The sequence below is a fragment of the Amblyraja radiata genome, chromosome 14 (assembly GCF_010909765.2).
Source record: "Amblyraja radiata isolate CabotCenter1 chromosome 14, sAmbRad1.1.pri, whole genome shotgun sequence".
Lineage (NCBI taxonomy): Eukaryota > Metazoa > Chordata > Chondrichthyes > Rajiformes > Rajidae > Amblyraja > Amblyraja radiata.
Genome location: NC_045969.1, coordinates 13,497,454 through 13,515,677, shown reverse-complemented (window position 1 = coordinate 13,515,677; position 18,224 = coordinate 13,497,454). Strand labels below are relative to the sequence as shown.

The 18,224-nt window shown below is 43.2% G+C and overlaps 1 protein-coding gene across 1 annotated transcript; it reads right to left on the bottom strand.

Annotated features, from left to right (window-relative positions):
- Positions 1–363: 363 nt before the first annotated feature.
- On the bottom strand, positions 364–17,634 carry donson (DNA replication fork stabilization factor DONSON). Its single transcript, XM_033032544.1, has 10 exons — positions 17,076–17,634; positions 16,685–16,765; positions 14,288–14,488; positions 10,341–10,519; positions 9,580–9,758; positions 9,105–9,231; positions 8,424–8,540; positions 6,648–6,846; positions 4,127–4,339; positions 364–594 (listed from the first exon to the last, which is right to left on the bottom strand). Exons 1-10 carry the CDS (start codon positions 17,406–17,408, stop codon positions 457–459), a joined length of 1,767 nt encoding a protein of 588 aa, XP_032888435.1. The 5' UTR covers positions 17,409–17,634; the 3' UTR covers positions 364–456.
- Between the last annotated feature and the right edge of the window lie 590 nt (positions 17,635–18,224).

The following is an 18,224-nucleotide window of genomic DNA, read 5'->3' as shown; positions in this document are numbered from 1 at the left end:
CCGCCAGGAGCAGGACATGGCCTCACTTGCTGCGCTGGGTGACATTGCATGGCATTCACTGCCCGGTCTGTGTCTTTCAAGAGCAAAGATCATAGAGTGGGTCAGCAGACAAAATAATTCCTTTAGACAAAATGATTAAATGGATTTTTCAAGTAGCTCCTACCGACTCATCTTCACATGATTAAAATATGAAATGCATTTATCATATGCATTTAAAATAAACCCAATTTCAAATAATATTGGTAATACTAATGTAGAATATTAACTTAAAAGCATGGGTATTTAGTCACTTAATGTCTAATGTTATTTGGCCTCTAATTACTTTAATTAATGTTCATTGTTAAAAAAACTATCTAGTTTTCCCCAGAATTCAGTTGCATTTCATTCAACATCTACAATATGTGAATACTTAAAACTTTTTAAAAGTAAATCATAGCATCTACTGAATTTCAGCAATCACAACTTCCATGTATATTTATAGTTGTCCATTTCTATATGCTTTATGGAGGATTTTCCAATGGTTGGCTGTTGCATTAGTTGAGTCAGTGTTTCTGGGTGTAGACCATAATTAGACAGCTCACCTGAAGAGTGATCCTGTTTTAAATGAAAAGGAATTTGAATGTTCAGCATGTGAATTACACCAAAATGAAAACATTAGATGTAGTATCTTCCTCCACCTGCTTACAGTTGTGTATGTTTCTTCGTGATTCAGTCCAGGGAACATTTCACAGCTGGGACACTGTATGTGGTTCTGTTAATTATAACTACAAAGCTCCAACGAGTTCCGTGAAATGCATATGGCAACTTTATACAAGGATGTTTTATAAATGCCAACTGCTGATGCTCTGTCCCTCTTATAACCTGGGATATATAGGTTGATGATTGTACCATGTTCAACTTCATTCCCATTTCCTCAGCAAAGAGCAGCCCGTGCCACACGCAGTATGACACAGATAACATTCAGGCCTGGGCTTATTTGTGGAAAGGAGCATTTGTGCCAAAGTGTTCAAGAAGGAACTGCAGATGCTGGAAAATCGAAGGTAGACAAGTGCTGGAGAAACTCAGCGGGCGAGGCAGCATCTATGGAGCGAAGGAAATAGGCAACGTTTCGGGCCGAAACCCTTCTTCAGACTGATGTAGGGTGGAGAGGAAGAAGAAATGAAGAGGAGGAGCCAGAGGGCTGAGGGAGAGCTGAGGAGACAGCAAGGGCGACCGGAAATTGGAGAAGTCAATGTTCAAGTCGCTGGGGTGCAGACTGCCCAAGCGGAGGAGGTGCTGCTCCTCCAATTTCCGGTGGTGCTCACTCTGGCCATGGAGGAGGCCCAGGACAGAAAGGTCGGATTCGGAATGGGAGGGGGAGTTGAAGTGCTGAGCCACAGGGAGAACAGGTTGGTTAATGCGGACCGAGCTCAGCGAAACGATCGCCAAGCCCACGCTTGGTCTCACCGATGCAGATCAGCTGACATCTAGAGCAGCGGATGCAATAGATGAGGTTGGAGGAAGTGCAGGTGAACCTCTGTCGCACCTGGAACAACTGCTTGGGTCCTTGAATGGAGTCGAGGGGGGAAGTAAAGCGACAAGTGTAGCAACTCCTGCGGTTGCAAGGGAAAGTGCCCGGGGAGGGGGTGGTGTGGGTGGGAAGGGAAGAATTGACCAGGGAGTTACGGAGGGAGCGGTCTTTGCGGAAAGCAGACGGGGGGGGGGGGGGGGGAGACGGAAGATGTGGCGAGTGATGGGGGTCACGTTGGAGGTGGCGACAATGATGGAGGGCTATTTGTTGTATGTGAAGGCTAGTGGGGTGGAAGGTGAGGACCAGGGGGACTCTGCCCTTGTTCTGAATGGGGGGGGGGGGGGGAAGAGAGAGAGCAGTGTTGCGGGGTATTGAAGAGACCCTGGTGAGAGCCTCATCTATAGTAGGGGAGGGGAACCAGTTACCTGAAGAATTAGGACATTTCCGATTCCCTGGTGTGGAACACCTCATCCTGGGAGCAGATGCGACGTAGAAGGTGGAATTGGGAGTAGGGGATGGAGTCCTTATAGGAAGCAGGGTGGGAAGAAGTATAGTCTAGATAGCCATGGGAGTCAGTGGGTTTATAGTGGATGTCGGTCGGAAGTGCCACTTTGTGTAAACGTGGCAGCCAATGACCATCTCCAATAAGAGTAAACACCCACCGTGACATTCAACAGCATTACTATCACCAAGATGAAGCCAGACCGGGCCATTGGAAACAAAGAAAGTAGGCAGAACTCAAGCAGGAAATTAGAAGGGTCATAAAATGTCACTGGCTAATTGGATTTAAAACATTTCCAATGCTTTTTATACACAAATTAAAAACGAGGGTAACTAGGGAGAGATGGGACCAATCAAAGATAAAGGAGGAAATTTATGCTAGGAGTCAAATGCAGACGAGGCACCAAACTAGTCCTTTGCATGGGTATTCACGAAGCACATGGAAGAGGTGAGATCTGGGGTATACCAACCGGGCATTTTGAATCAAGTGGTAGTGGTGTTGTGTCTCTTGATGGGAAATAAATCCATTGGGCCCCAGTGTCTATCCCAGATTATAGAGATGCAAGAAGGGAGATTACTGAGGCCTCAATCTTTTTATCCTCTGCAGCCACGGATGAGGTCCTTGAAGATTGGCGAGTAGCCAATGCTGCTCAGCAGGTCCGGTTCCGGAGAACATGGATGTGTTGGGTCAGGACCTTTCTTCAGACCGATTGTGATATTGGGTGGGGGGGGGGGGGTGGAATAGCTGGAAGAGAGGGGAGGACAAAGCCTGGTGATGTAGATAAATACAGGTGAGTGGAGGTTTTGATGGACAGATTGGATAAAGGCCAAAGGTGCGAGTGAAGGGTAGAAATTAGGCTTGTTAATCAATGTTGCTCCCGATATGTTTGTTAATTCTGTAGGCGACCGTGGCCTTCACCCTGCTACCTCTAGGTCAGTTACCAAAAATGAGAGAATTCGATGTTCATACCACTAGGTTGTAATCTACCCAAACAGAATACGAGGTGCTGTTCATAAGATCATGTGATAGGAGCAGAATTAGGCCAACAGCTAATCTATCCCCCCCCTAACCCAATTCTTCTGCTTTCTCCCCATTACCTCCAACACGCATCCTAATCAAGAATCTATCTATCTCTGCCTTAAATATATCCACCAACCTGGCCTCCACAGCCGTCTGTGGTAAAGAATTCCACACATTCACCACCATCTGAATAAAGAAATTCCTCATCTCCTCCCCAAAAGAATGTCCTTTAATTCTGAGGCTATGACCTCGAGTCCTAGAATCTCCCACTAGTGGAAACATCCTCTCCACTGTTTGCATGTGGCTTCACTCTGGCAATGGAGTTCCTCCCTTAGCTTTTCTCAATATTCAGTTTTCTCTCCTCATTAAAAGTATTGGCTAAATTTGACTCCGTTCTATTAATTATACTCTGGACTTCAGGACATCATGCTTTCCAGTATATTTGGAACTTTTGACCATTGCAGTATAGGGAAGATTTCATGCTCCCCCTCCTCCCCAATCATAGAATATGATACTACCAGAAAAACTCTTTCAATTAGGGTTTGAAGAAGGGTTTCGGCCCGAAACGTCGCCTATTTCCTTCGCTCCATAGATGCTGCTGCACCCGCTGAGTTTCTACAGCATTTTTGTGTACCTTCGATCTTCCAGCATCTGCAGTTCCTTCTTGAACACAAACTCTTTCAATTATATGCGTTGAAATAAAACACAAGCATTGAGCCTAACACTGCCGAGAACTATTGTGTGTTACAAAATGTTAGCTCTTTCATCCGCAGCTGAGGGAAAAAATATTAGCTTAGCATCTCGTTTAAAGAATTGGGATCTCCAGGAATGTAATATGTCAATTATTCCAGTGATAAATGTCATAATTTTATTTTATCGTAGATATTCAGATTTAGTTTTGTCACAGGGTGGGACTTCAACCTGGAATTTAATGACAAGCCAGAATACCAGCTTTGCTCATTAACTGTTCTCATATCCTGTGCAATGTTACAACAATACATCTTTCCCCCCAAATACTGTTTGCATTCAGACTTCAGAAACCCATCCACTCAGAAAAACTTAAATTTTGATGGTATAAATTTGTCCTACTTTACCTTATCTTCCTGATGTTCCAGTTTGAGGGGTATGTTAAACACTGATGTTGGTTCATGCGTGTGAAAGTTGGCTGCAAAGTTTCCTTTCTGAGCCGATTTCAGCATCAGTGTCAGGCTGTGGATGGTGTGAGGCATGATAGGACCAGTGATCTCAAGGCTGTGAGATTCCTTCATCCCAGAGGGATGATGTGCCTTTATGTTAATACTTCTTGCCTGAATAAATGATGCAAATGATTACTCGTGTACAAAACTCCATGAAGGCAAAATATTACATTTACTGGTAATCTGATGAAAGAAAACCGCTACATGCCTGGTAGGTCCAGCAGTAACTGGAGAGAAAAATGTGATATTTCACATTGCTGACCCTTCAGAAAAGTCATCAAATGGAACCATTAAATATTTCCATCTCCATAGGTTTGGCTTGAACTGGCATTTTCTGCATTTTATTCTTAATATAAATTTTTTCCTCACCCCGAATTGAATTACACAATCTCCAAAGAAAATACAACAGACCGCCTCTCATTGCATATTGCCACAAATTCTGAATGGAACCATGAAGGTTCAGCCACTGAAACAGAGGTTCAGACATGTCGTTCCAAATGTACAAGCCCCAGACTTGCTAGCAGATTCAACATTCTATATGTCAGCTCATTCTGCCACCGGACTCTCCAATAACATGAGGAAACTTGTGGGGATATTTAAAAGACATTTGGACAGGTACACGGATAGGAAAGGTTTAGAGGGATACGAGCCAAATGTGGGCAGCTGCAACTAGTGTAGATGAGGCATCTTGGTCAGCATGGGCAAGTTGGGTCGAGAGGCTACATGACTATGACTATAACTGCCCTGGTGCCAGATTACACATGGCACAGGATACAAGATTCCATTGGTTTTAGTGTAAATTGTAAAGCTGGGATAAAGCAAAAGGGGAAAGCTTTATCCATTGTACTTTTCATCCAATACTTTCAGATTATTTGCATAATCTCAAATCCCTATGCAACCTCAGCAAGGCTGCCTCACTATTGTAAACCCATGTAATAAAGTACAATATATACAATGACTTTGTAGTTGCTGGCTTTACTTGCATATCTACCACTGGCACGGCAGCACAGTGACGCAGGGGTAGAGGTGCTGCCTTACAGCCCGATTCCCAGGCTTGAGCCTGATTACGGGTGCTGTCTGTACAGAGTTTATACATTCTCCTTGTGATCACGTGGGTTTTCTCTGGGTGCTCCGGTTTCCTCCCATATTCCAAAGACGTGTAGGTTTGTAGGTTAATTGGCTTCCGTAAATGGTCCCTAGTATGTAGGTGTGTAGAACTAGTGTATGGGTGATCGCTGGTCAGCATGGACTTGGTGGGCCAAAGGGCCTGGTACTAAATCTAGTTTCTGCATCCCAGAATCAGCAGCGGATCCAATATATTCAAGTTACATATTTTAAAAAAGATGCAATATCTCCAAGCATGGAAATCATTTGGTTTTGTGGTAAATTGAGCTCCAAGGAGGAAGGTATAACATACACTGGTATGAGCTGCCTAGATTTTTCCAATTAAAATAAAAGTTTTTGTGGGGCGTGATAGTTCTTCCTAGCAATCTAACCAGATGACAAACTAATTGCACATTTTCCTATTTTGTCCACTCTTCCTTCAAGTTGCAGTGTTAAATACAATAACTAGAATCCTCTGGGTTGCAGAGGGTTTGACTGCAGCCGACTTATGATGCAGGGTATGACAGGGGGACTTGTCAAACTTTTATTCTCTTAATTTCCTGTATTTCCTCTAATTATATAATTTTATATTTACTATCACAAGATCTGATTCATATTAATTTGTACTATATTGTGTCTTCTACTGTGTGGTTTAACAAGTTATCTTTCTTTGACATAACATTTCCTATAATAATTTCTCATGCAACTGGCAATATGGACTCTGCACATTTGCTAGTCTTTTTATTTTAACATTGTTATTGGTTATATTTGTTTTCACTATTTTCTCAAACTAAATTATCTACCTGTTTCGTGGCATAGTTATTACATTTTCACAAGGCATCGATTGAGACAAACTTGATTAAGCAAAATATCATTAAACCAGCAGGTCCTGCAAGGCTAATTTAATTGAAATTAAGGAAATCACAAGATACTACATAGAAATTCCAGAGTCATTTTTACATAGGCCCCACACAAGATGGGTAACGAGATAAAAAATACAGAAACCAAAAGAATAATAATGGGTCATTTTACATTCGAGGCAATGACAGGTAGCAGATTTAAGAATGCCAAAGGAGTCCATTTTGATTAATAATTTGATAATAGACAGGTAAAGTTCTGAAGATAAACAAAAAAATGTTTTCTTGGACAACTACAGGCAAACCGATTATAACACGGGACATAAAGTGTGATAAATAAACAAGCTAAAAAGTAAATCTAAATTGGCCAAATAGAAAGCAAGCTTTACAACATATTTCATAACATACATAGTTTCCTGTGGTTTTAGAAAAATACATTTTAGTACATTAAACCTCACCTTTAACGTCTGCATCGAGGCTCCTCTGAATGCAACAGGTGCCAAAAGTGTAGGTGGGAGTCCTGCTTGTGGTCCAGCTACAGCTACTATGCTCTTATTGTTCATAAGGAAGTTCAGCAAAGTAAATGTGTGCAGGCCTTTCACTAGCACAGCTGATTCAGGCTTATGGTCCATTTGCACAAGGTTGTGTTCCTTACGACTGGATTTTAGCATGAAGGAAAACCCATTTCAAATTATCTGTAGTATCTTTCAACAAATCTCTACAAATAACTACAATTAAATTTATAACTAATAATTTTTAGCACTTAAAACCTTTCCATATCGTATTTCATTTGACACCTGTACATTATGCTTTTTTTTTGTGGCAAAAGTACAATCTGTAAGTTACATTAACATTCCTTTCAATATTGAGAGATATTCATATAGTAAAGGCAGAGTGCATTGGCACAATGCAAATTTATATAAAAGGACTATCACTATCCCTCTACCCCTGCCACCTCTCCCGTTTCTGGTCCATTTCCTCAATTCTTCTTTGATCTCCCTTTTCATCTGTGCTTGAATTGCCTCATATTGTGTTTTGAACTGAATTCTGTCTTTAATTTGTGTACTAGTCATGTCTCTACTATTTATTTCATTCCGCTTACATGTTTTTCCTCTACTTGCTAAATTTTTGTAAGGTGACCTTGAGACTCTTGAAAGGCGCCCATAAATAAAATGTATTATTATTATTATTATTATTATCTAGGCATCCTGACAGTCTCTTCAGTTTTCACCCTCCAGATATAAATCCGTTTTACATCCTTCCTTTGGGCGTTAATATTCCCTCCTCCATGGCATTAGTTAGAAAATTTAGAGTGATTCAGTGTGGAAACAGGCCCTTCGGCCCAACTTGCTCACACAGGCCCACATATCCCAGCTACACTAGTCTCACCTGCCCACGTTTGGTCCATATCCCTCCAAACCAGTTCTATCCATGTACCTGTCTAATTGTTTCTTAACTGTTTAGATAGTTCCTGCCTCAACTACTTTTGAGGTTATATGAGATGGAGGAGGATGGTACATTTCCAAATATTTACCTATGCCACTCTCCTATGGCCATCTGTTGCCTATTCAAAACACTGGAAATTAAGTGAATTTTTGTACACCAATACTATAACATAGTGCATGACAATCCCATCTTAAATGTTATGGACCCAACTCTTAGATAATTCACAACTCAACATTCCCCTGCAACATTGCTGTTTGTGTACTTATCAGGGATCCAACTATTTGTATAATGAAATTCTGTAGGCCATTACTAGTGCACAAACTAATCTGCACTAAAATAAATGACTATGTCTGAAATAAACACTCAGCCTTTTCGGTAGTATTTGATGTATCTGCTAACACAAAGTTAACCTTTTTTCTCCTCTAGAATAGATCTCATTTATACATAGAAGGTCACTAGCCTAAACTGCCTAATAAAAATCAAGGATGTGAAAATAGCAATGCAATTAAAGTGGGTGTCAGCATTACTCTAAAGCAGTAATGCACTTTTCTCCTATAAATATAACACATGGAAAATTAAGTCACAAACCTTTCCCTGCTACCTCTTTAGAAACCAAAGTGTTCATTTAGGGCAGACGACGTAATTGCTACAATAACACGATGGACATTTAGCTAACAATTCAGAAGGAACTAACAAAAATGAAAACGAAATAGCTATGCCATCATTCAATCGCTTAACCTGAATCTGTTACTTCTTCATTCATCATAAAACTGGTTTTAAAAGGATACAGTTTAATGGACATAGAGTTAAGTTTTCGAACGTTGTCCTGTACACCCATATATTTCAGCCAGGAGGCCCCATCATCATCATCGTCGTCATCCTCTTCACTACTGCCAGCATGTTCTCTATGTTAAAAAATGGTTTGTTTTCTGTTAACCATTCATGATGGTAAAATATATGGAATTATAAATAAGATTACTTTCATAGAATTAAACTGTTTTTCGGTTTTCATTTACGATGAAAATAAATACAAATATTGGTGTTAATAAGGTTTTTTATGCATCTGCATTCATATGGCTGGACTCCCTATTTGCAATTGTTCTTTTTTTTTTGAGCCTCTGCAGATCCATTTTCTCTAGCCATTTTGTTAAATTAGTTAGTTAACGTAAATGTTTCGACTGAAGCAATTATAAAGGCATATTAAAGTTCTAATAATTTGCATGCAAAAATAAACTAAGGGACTGAGTAATAACTCAGAATTTTTGCCTCAAAAATGCCTTTTTCTGCACCTAATTAATACCCTTTTGATCCCATGTTAATGTCAAGAGCATCCATGCCATGGGTGCCCTTTAATAATTAAAAAAAATCCCATGGCTTTATTTGAAAGGAAGCATTAAGTTCTCCTGGTTTCACAAAACCCACTTTCCCCAAAATATCCACATAGTATTCTTCTCATAAAGCAGACTTACTTCTGAACATCTGAGTTTTTCTCCTGTGCTTCAACATTTGGAATGTGCGTGCCCACATCTGTAGTCTCACTTTTTTTGGTCTCTCCATTTCTACCATCTTCCAGTAAGGGCATGGAAAATGTAATCCCTGTACAAAGATAAAATTATCATTACCACAAGGATACCACCAAAAACAGGAATCTAATGAAAATGCCAACATTTTTATTCAGACAGGTTATACGTTCTGCATTATGATAGAATAACTGAATCAATAAGAAAATAGACTTAGGATCAAGTTGTACAAGGACTGGCAGACAGAAGCAACATAAAGTAATATTGGGTCTGTTAAAAATCACCTAATACATCCCGATGCAAAACATTTTTGATTCTTTTTTTGCAAGCAGTAGGTCAAATCTGTATTACTACAAATTCCCTGCTTCTGACAACCATCCTCATGATGGCAATATTAAATTAAAAAATGTATGAAATAATTTACCTTCATCTTTCATGGCTTCTCGAAGACCCCTTGTCGTTGGGGAAATAACAGCTGTAGGGACATCACTTCCTGCTATTCCAGCTGCCCGGAACAGCACAGTGAATTGATATGTGCAGAAGTAGAAATAAGGGCAAAGTTTGGCTCGCAATAAATTATACAGAGAACTAAAACTGAGTGACCTGGAAAAGAATCAACAAAAAAAATAATCATTTGAAGCGAGCTGCATTGTTACATTGTGTGAACATCTTAGCGTTTGCTGAAAACACTAAAGCAGAGTTCAAATTTTCTAGGAGTTGGATTCATATAGCATTACTTCAAAAGACAGTCAAGCACAAGCTTACAATGGCATTACCTAAACAGTGCTGTTAATTTGGACAAATCTTACAGGTAGCAAATAATCAAAAGATCAAGATAACATTTTATTTTGTTAATGTGGAAAGAATGATGTTGACCAAGATAGAATTTTTTATCCTGAGTCATGGTTTCCACAAACACAATCATGTTTAAAAACTCACAAAAACAGTGTACCTCTTCAGTACTGAAGATAATATCATTCAGCATTGAAATGTAATTTCTAAAAGATTGTGCCTTTTAAAAATGGAAAACTGGGCAAATAATGAAAGTATTGTCTTGCATATGAAGTGCAATAAAAGCAATTCATATTTTACCAAATTGATGGGAAAATTTCTATCATTTGCATCTTAATCCTTGATCAACTAAGTTTTTTGTAAAAAGGTGAAAACAAAAAATAAGGAATATACCATTCACCCATTAGCACTTGTTGGAGCTCTTCATCTTGTGCCCATGGATTATTTTTGCCAGCCATTTTCCGTTCTGCACCTATACGAGGGAACAGTGATAGCCATGGCAGCGAAGGATGAAGCCAGTATACAAGATTCTGCTGGAAGGCACAGCGTAAATCTGTACACGATATTGGATCCTACAGAAAATAAAAGTTTTGTATTGTCATTGAGGAATTAGATCATGCTCAACACCTTAACTTTAAGAATCTATGAAACACCCTATCATTGAATTAGCCCAATTCAATGATATGTTATTCCATGGATTTCCCACTCTAATCCTTTAATCCATTTTTTAAAAAATGTGTAAAGTTCAGGTCAACATTTGCCCCATTACATTTTATCTGAAGTGATTATTGCCTACAAAGAATGTTGGCAAATTGACTTGATTTTACACAAATTATCACAACAAAGCAAGATGGCGCCTGCCTGCGGCGACTTTTGCGGAGCTCCGGAAAAGAAAAGGCTCAACTACAACTTCCAACAACTTACCTGGATCAGAAAAACAGCAGAAATCGGTGCCGTTTCGGACAAGCTGCTGGAGCACCTCAAGGCTCTCGCAATTTCGCGATCTCCCGCTGCGGGAACCCCGGACTTTAAATTTTTCCACGCTGGCTGTGGAACTCCCGACCCGACTGTGGATCACAGGTACTGTACCTTGAAACCCCGGGATGACCCCCAGAGCCGACGGGCTGGATCTTCCAGGAACAACGGAGCTGGAGCTGCCGACTTTGAGGGAACCCGTTCGTTACGGAGCTGGAGCTGCCGTCTGTGAGGGAATCCCCGTTTCAGCGCAGGTCCGCAGAAACAGCAGGTACAGCAAGTACAGTACCTGGAAACAAAGGGGAAGCCTCCATTGTGTCCGGAAACGTGGCCGTCGGGCAGGACTTCAGGTCAGAATGAAGCGCAGGGGCCTTCGGCCCCCTCTCCCTACTATCCTATTGGCTAATGTACAGTCCCTTGAAAACAAAGTGGAGGACTTAAGGGCAAGACTGCTTTATCAAAGGGAGCTGAGGGAATGCTCTGTGCTCTGTTTCAGAGACATGGCTCACCCCCAGCTCCCCAGACTCAGCGGTCCAGCCTGAAGGGTTCTCCATCCACCGCATGGACCGTACCCTGGCATCTGGGAAAGGGAGAGGAGGGGGCGTCTGCCTCATGGTCAACTCTGCGTGGTGTTCAGACGTGGCAGTTCTGTCCAACTCCAGCTCTCCACACCTCGAACATCTGGCAGTGAAGTGCCGTCCCTTCTACCTCCCGAGAGAATTCACCTCCGTTATCCTGACCGCGGTCTACATCCCACCCCAGACAGACGTCCGTCTGGCACTGGAGGAGCTGCACGCCGTGGTCAACAAACACCAGACGTCTTACCCCGAGGCATTTACCACCATTGCTGGGGACTTCAATAAGGCGAACCTCAAGAAATCACTCCCCAACTTCCACCAACATGTTTCCTGCTGCATCAGAGGACCTAACACCCTCGACCACTGCTACACCACCATTAAGAATGCCTATCGTTCTATCCCTCGCCCTCACTTCGGTAAGTCCGACCATACCGCGGTGCTGCTTCTTCCTGCCTACAGGCAACAATTAAAGAGCGCACCCCAAGAAATGAGGACAGTACAGAGCTGGTTGGGGGGCGCAGAAGAACTCCAGGATTGCTTGGAGTCTGTAGACTGGTCAATGTTCAAGGACTCGGCAACGGACTTGAACGAATATGCCACAGTCGTTACAGACTTCATAAAGAAATGTGTGGAGGACTGCATCCCTACAAAAACCTTCCGAGTGTTTCCCAATCAGAAACCTTGGATGAACTTTGAGATCCGCACTCTCCTGAAGTCCAGACACAGGGCATTCACCTCCAATGATACAGTGGCCTACATGAAGACCAGATACGACCTTGGTAAGGCCATCAAAAAGGCCAAAAGGGACTTCTGCTCCAAACTGGAGGACAAGACAGATGTTCGGCAGCTGTGGCAGGGCCTGAATGCAATCACCTCCTACAAGGCAAAACCAGGAGGCAGCTCGAATGTCGGTGTAACATCACTCCCTGATGAGCTCAATGCGTTTTACGCACGCTTTGACAGGGAGAATACTGATGTGCCTTCCCGATCCCCCATTCGCTGTGATGGCATTTCAGTCTCAGTCACAGAGGCCGATGTCAGGAAATCTTTCAGAGGGTGAACCCCCGAAAAGCACCTGGTCCTGATGGTATACCCGGTCGTGTTCTAAAAACCTGTGCGGACCAACTGGCGGGAGTTTTTACGGACATTTTCAACCTCTCACTTCTGAGGTCTGAGGTCCCCACCTGCTTTAAAAGGGCATCAATTATATCGGTGCCCAAGAAGAGTACGGTGACGTGCCTCAATGACTATCGACCAGTGGCACTAACGCCGGTGGTGATGAAGTGCTTTGAGAGGTTGATCATGGAGCAAATCAACTCCTACCTCGACAAAAACCTGGACCCACTGCAGTTCGCGTACAGCCACAACAGATCAACGGTGGATGCTATCTCATTGGCCCTCCACTCCGCACTGGACCACTTGGACAACAAAAACTCATATGTCAGGCTGTTATTCATTGATTACAGCTCAGCATTTAACACAATCATCCCCTCCAAAATGGTTACCAAACTCGCAGAACTGGGTCTCTGCGCATCCTTCTGCAACTGGATCCTCGACTTCCTCATCCACAGACTGTTCGTATTGGTGGAAATGTGTCAGCCTCGATAACAATCAGCACGGGAGCAGCTCAAGGCTGCGTGCTCAGCCCCCTGCTGTACTCACTCTATACCCATGACTGCGTAGCGAACCACAGTGCGAACTCTATCATCAAGTTCGCTGACGACACCACTATTGTGGGGCGTATCACTGATGGGGATGAGTCAGAATACAGAAGAGAGATCGAGCAACTGTCCATATGGTGCCAGCGCAATAACCTGGCCCTCAACACCAGCAAAACCAAGGAACTGATTGTGGACTTTGGAAGGAGTAGGAGGGGGACCCACAGCCCCATTTATATCAACGGGTCGATGGTTGAAAGGGTCAAGAACTTCAAATTCCTGGGCGTGCACATCTCTGAAGATCTTTCCTGGTCCGAGAACACTAACGCAATTATCAAAAAAGCTCATCAGCGCCTCTACTTCCTGAGAAGATTACGGAGAGTCGGATTGTCAAGGAAGACTCTCTCTAACTTCTACAGGTGCACAGTCGAGAGCATACTGACCGGTTGCATCGTGGCTTGGTTCGGCAATTTGAGCGCCCTGGAGAGGAAAAGACTACAAAAAGTAGTAAACACTGCCCAGTCCATCATCGGCTCTGACTTTCCTTCCATCGAGGGGATTTATCGCAGTCGCTGCCTTAAAAAGGCTGGCAGCATCATCAAGGACCCATACCATCCTGGCCACACACTCATCTCCCCGCTACCTTCAGGTAGAAGGTACAGGAGCCTGAAGACTGCAACAACCAGGTTCAGGAATAGCTACTTCCCCACAGCCATCAGGCTATTAAACCTGGCTCGGACAAAACTCTGATTATTAATAACCACTTTCTGTTATTTGCACTTTACCAGTTTATTTATTCATGTGTGTATATATTTATATCATGGTATATGGACGCATTTATCTCTTTTGTAGTAAATGCCTACTATTTTCTGTGTGCTTAAGCAAAGCAAGAATTTCATTGTCCTATACAGGGACACATGACAATAAACTCAATTGAACTTGAACACTTGAACAATCAATTTCATCTCTCAAACGTAAAATCTGACTGAGTTGTTCTTCCCACCCGCTACATCAAGGAGAAGAAACATGATTAGCTTCAAACTGAATACCAAATTTTATCATCTTTAAATGTTTAAGAATTCCAATTTCACTATGAAAATGTAAGATACTTTTTAAACTAATCAAATACCTCTATGTACAAAGGGAAATCAACTACTGAGGAACGACAGTGTTGAATTAATCCTTTGGCTTCTTCTGATGCTTTTAGCTGACCTGTCCAAGTAAAAGGACGAGGGGACGTGAAAAGAACCCATGTTTTGACACTCCAGTCAGCAGGGAAGTCTGCAGGCAAAGAAGTGAATTCAGGCAGTGCTCCAGAGTACTGTAAATTCTGCAAAAACAAAATCAGAAAAATTAAAGAACTTTCAAAAAAGTGTTAAAACTGTAGGTTCCCCTTTTTGCACCCTGAAGTAGATCTGCTGAGAGAAATTGGAAAGAAAATCATTCTACGATACTCAATGTTTGTTTCATCAAATGGGTCCCAGTTGGCTAGATAAAGAGCTTAATGCAGTAACACATAAATCTGAATATTTGAAGTTCAATTCCTAAATTGGTGCTAAATTACCTACTTGTTAGCGTGTAACAATTAGTCTTGGTAATGTCATGTGAAATGAAAAAAAAAGCTTGTGTAGGAAGTAATTGCAGATGCAGGTTTAAACCGAAGATAGACACAAAATGCTGGAGTAACTCAGTGGGACAGTAAGAGCAATGGAGGACCTGGCATAGACAATAGGTGCAGGAGTAGGCCTTTCGGCCCTTTGAGCCAGCACCGCCATTCAATGTACCCCGTTCCTGCCTTCTCCCTATATCCCCTGACTCCGCTATTTTTCAGAGCCCTATCCTGCTCTCTCTTGAAAGCATCGGGGGGGGGCTGCGGAAGAACTATGGAGGACCTGGCGTGGGGGGACCGCCGTGAGGGAGAACAATGGACAAAGGGCCCGGGGAACTGTTGGGGTGGGGGTGGTGGTGGTGGACTGAACGAGAAGCCGGCCTGCTTTGTAACTTTGTCAGCGCCGTAGGTGGCTGCTATTTGTACGCAATTGTGTATGCAAGCAAAGAATCTCACTGTGCCTAGTCACGTGTCAATAAAGTATTCCTATTCCATCTCTGGAGAGAAGGAACAGGTGATGTTTTGGGTCGAGACTCTTCTTCAGACTAGTGTCAGGGGAAAGGGAAACAAGAGATATGGACGGTGATGTAGAGAGATATAGAACAATTGAATGGATGATATGCAAAAAAACTAACGATGATAAAGGAAACAGGCCATTGTTAGCCATTTGCTAGGTGAGAACAAAAAGCTGGTGCAACTTGGGTGGGAGAGGGGTGGAGAGAGAAAGGGGAATGCAGGAATTACTGAGTTAGAGAAATCACAACTCACACCACTGGGTTGTAAGCTGCCCAAGCGAGATATGAGAGGCTGTTCCTCCAATGTGTTTAGCCTCACTCTGACAATGGAGGAGGCCTAGGACGGAAAGGTCAGTGTGGGAATGGGAATTAAAGTGTTTGGCAACCGGGAGATCAGGTAGGTCCAAGCAGCTTAGCTAAGGTGTTCAGCAAAACGATCGTCCAATCTACATTTGGTCTCGCCGATGTATGAGAGTCCACATCTTGAACGATGGATAGTACATGAGGTTGGAGGAGGTGCAAGTGAACCTCTGCCTGACCTGAAAGGACTGTTGGGATCCCTGGGCAGAGTCTGGTGTTGCATCTCCTGCGATTGTAGGGGAAGGTATCTGGAGTGGTTTGGGTGGGAAGGGATGAGTTAACCAGGGAGTTGCAGAGGGAACGGTCTCCTCGGAAGGCGGAAAGGGATGGAGATGGGAAGATATGACTAATGGTGGGATCCCATTGGAGGTGGCAAAAATGTTGGAGGATTATGTGTTGTATGCGACAGCTGATGAGGTGAAAGGCAAGAACTAGGGGGACTCTGTCCCTGTTGCGACGAAGACGGAGAGCAAGGGCAGAGCTGCAGGGTACTGAGGGGGCACCCTTGAAAGGAATAGCTTGCCTGGTACAGTATTGTTAGCTATCCAGTGAACTATGCAGGAAAATACATTAAGTAATGCTACCTGTATTGGGCTCTCACTTACAATTAGCCATTTAATGGTCCCCTTGTTCATAACTAGATGTTATAGGACTCCAGAATTTCAATCTGATCAGTTAATTGTGAGATCATTTAGGTATCTGTATTGCATAGGATTCAGTCACATGGTCCTGTGATGCAGCTTTACTAGGCTGGAACCGTTTTAAGACATGCCTGTTGCTGCTTGCAGCATGTCCTTCTGCACTCCTCACTGAACCAAAGTTGACCTCCCTGACGATAGTAATGGAAGAGCAAGGGATATACTGGGCCAATAAATTACAGGTTGTAATGGTTGTACCTCATAGATGCCTGTTATTTCTAAACAGTCAAGTTTTTATCAGCCTTCATTACTCCCTTTGGAATTTATTTGTTCATAAAGTAATATGATGCTGCAAGATGAAATCAAAGAGATATGTAATTCTGCTTTTTGCAAAAAAATCTTACTTTAACTGGCACAGGAAATGGCAGTTCGTGGGAAATAAACTTTCCTTCCCAAATGGAATCTTCACCTCCTTTAGATGACACCTAGAAATACATAGGTAATATTAGAAAAATAAAACCTTAAGTGACATTAAAAACACACAATCGGGTGACAAATAGAGGCTTGTATACAAATAAATTACATAAATCTAACTCAGATCTAGGGGTATTTCTGTGTTTTTTAAGCCAGGTCACTGGCTCCACAGTGATCATCGAACTATTAATGACAAATCAAGGTTTTATTTTGACAACCCCGATCTTTGACAATTTGACAAACCAGAAGGGCCTGTGTCCACGCTGTACGACTCTATCTACAGTTCCTTCCTACACAGAGGGGGTTGCAAGGCGCACGTACCTGAGGGTCCCCTTCGCTCTGCGGCTTCTCCTCGGCTGCAGGAGACGAACTCTCCGCCGACAGCCCGCGGGTGTTGGCGACATCGGCGAACGGGTTCCTCCTGCACTTCTTACGCTGTTGTTGTTGCTGCTGCTGCTGCGGCCGCTGCCTCGGGCCGCCGTGCTCATCCTTGTCGGCCGGGGAAACCGTGGCGATGGTCGGCTGCTCGGGCAAGCTGAAGCCGCCCGATGGAAGCTGCCCGGCCGCGCTGCGGGCTCGTTTCCTCCTCAACCTCAGCACCTCGGACGGCTTCCTAAAGCTGGGCGAGTAGCCGGCCACTTGCTCAGCTGACATCTTGTGAAGGGGGAACGGACGGGGATGGAAAGTAGCTCCGACACAGGAGCACGGCGGCAACTTTCAGGCGCCTCAACTGCAAGTTATTTAATAATCACTAACTATCCTCTACTGTTCCATTTATTAAATGATTCAACAATTGAAGTCTCTCTCCCCCTCAGGCGCCTCATCCGCTGACGGCGGAAAGTTCTAAAATTTGGCGCCAGCTCGCGTCCCAACAGTTCCCGCCGAGTTAGTGCGCATGTGCGGCGCCGAGACCCCACCTCCTCGTGGCGGGACAGCCTTGGCGCATGCGCGCTGTGGACCGTCCAAGCAGGTGTTGGGATTGTGAATGGAGGGTTGTGTTTGAATCACAGAGGGTGCAGCAGAGAGAGAGAAACATGTTTGACATTTCAAGTCAAGGATCCTACATGATTAATATTTTCTTATGCTATTCAAGTTTTCTTATCATATTCACACTTCACGTTCAAGTTTGCGTTTATTGCCATTTAACCAATTAAGGTACAGTAAAATTTGAGTTACCTGAATTAAACTCCATTTGCCATTCCTCGGCCCAGCTGATAGATTCAAGCGTGTTTTATTGTCATATGTCCCAGATAGAACAATGAAATTCTTACTTGCAGCAGCACAACAGAATATGTCAAGTGAGATACAGCATGTAAACAAGCACTTTGGTATCAACTTGCCCACACATTGCCCAACATATCCCAGCTGCACTAGTCCCACCTGCCCACGTTTGGTCCATATGCCTCCACACCTGCCTAACCATGCACCTGTCTAACATTCTTAAATGTTGGGATAGTCCCTGCCTCTTAT

Coding starts and splice junctions, on each gene's coding strand:
- donson (XM_033032544.1), bottom strand. CDS start 17,408: ATGTCAGCTGAGCAAGTGGCCGGCTACTCGCCCAGCTTTAGGAAGCCG. Junction 16,766..17,075: donor AGAGCGAAGGGGACCCTCAG/GTACGTGCGCCT, acceptor ATGTATTTCTAG/GTGTCATCTAAAGGAGGTGA. Junction 10,520..14,287: donor ATTTCCCTTTGTACATAGAG/GTATTTGATTAG, acceptor TATTTTCTGTAG/GATCCAATATCGTGTACAGA.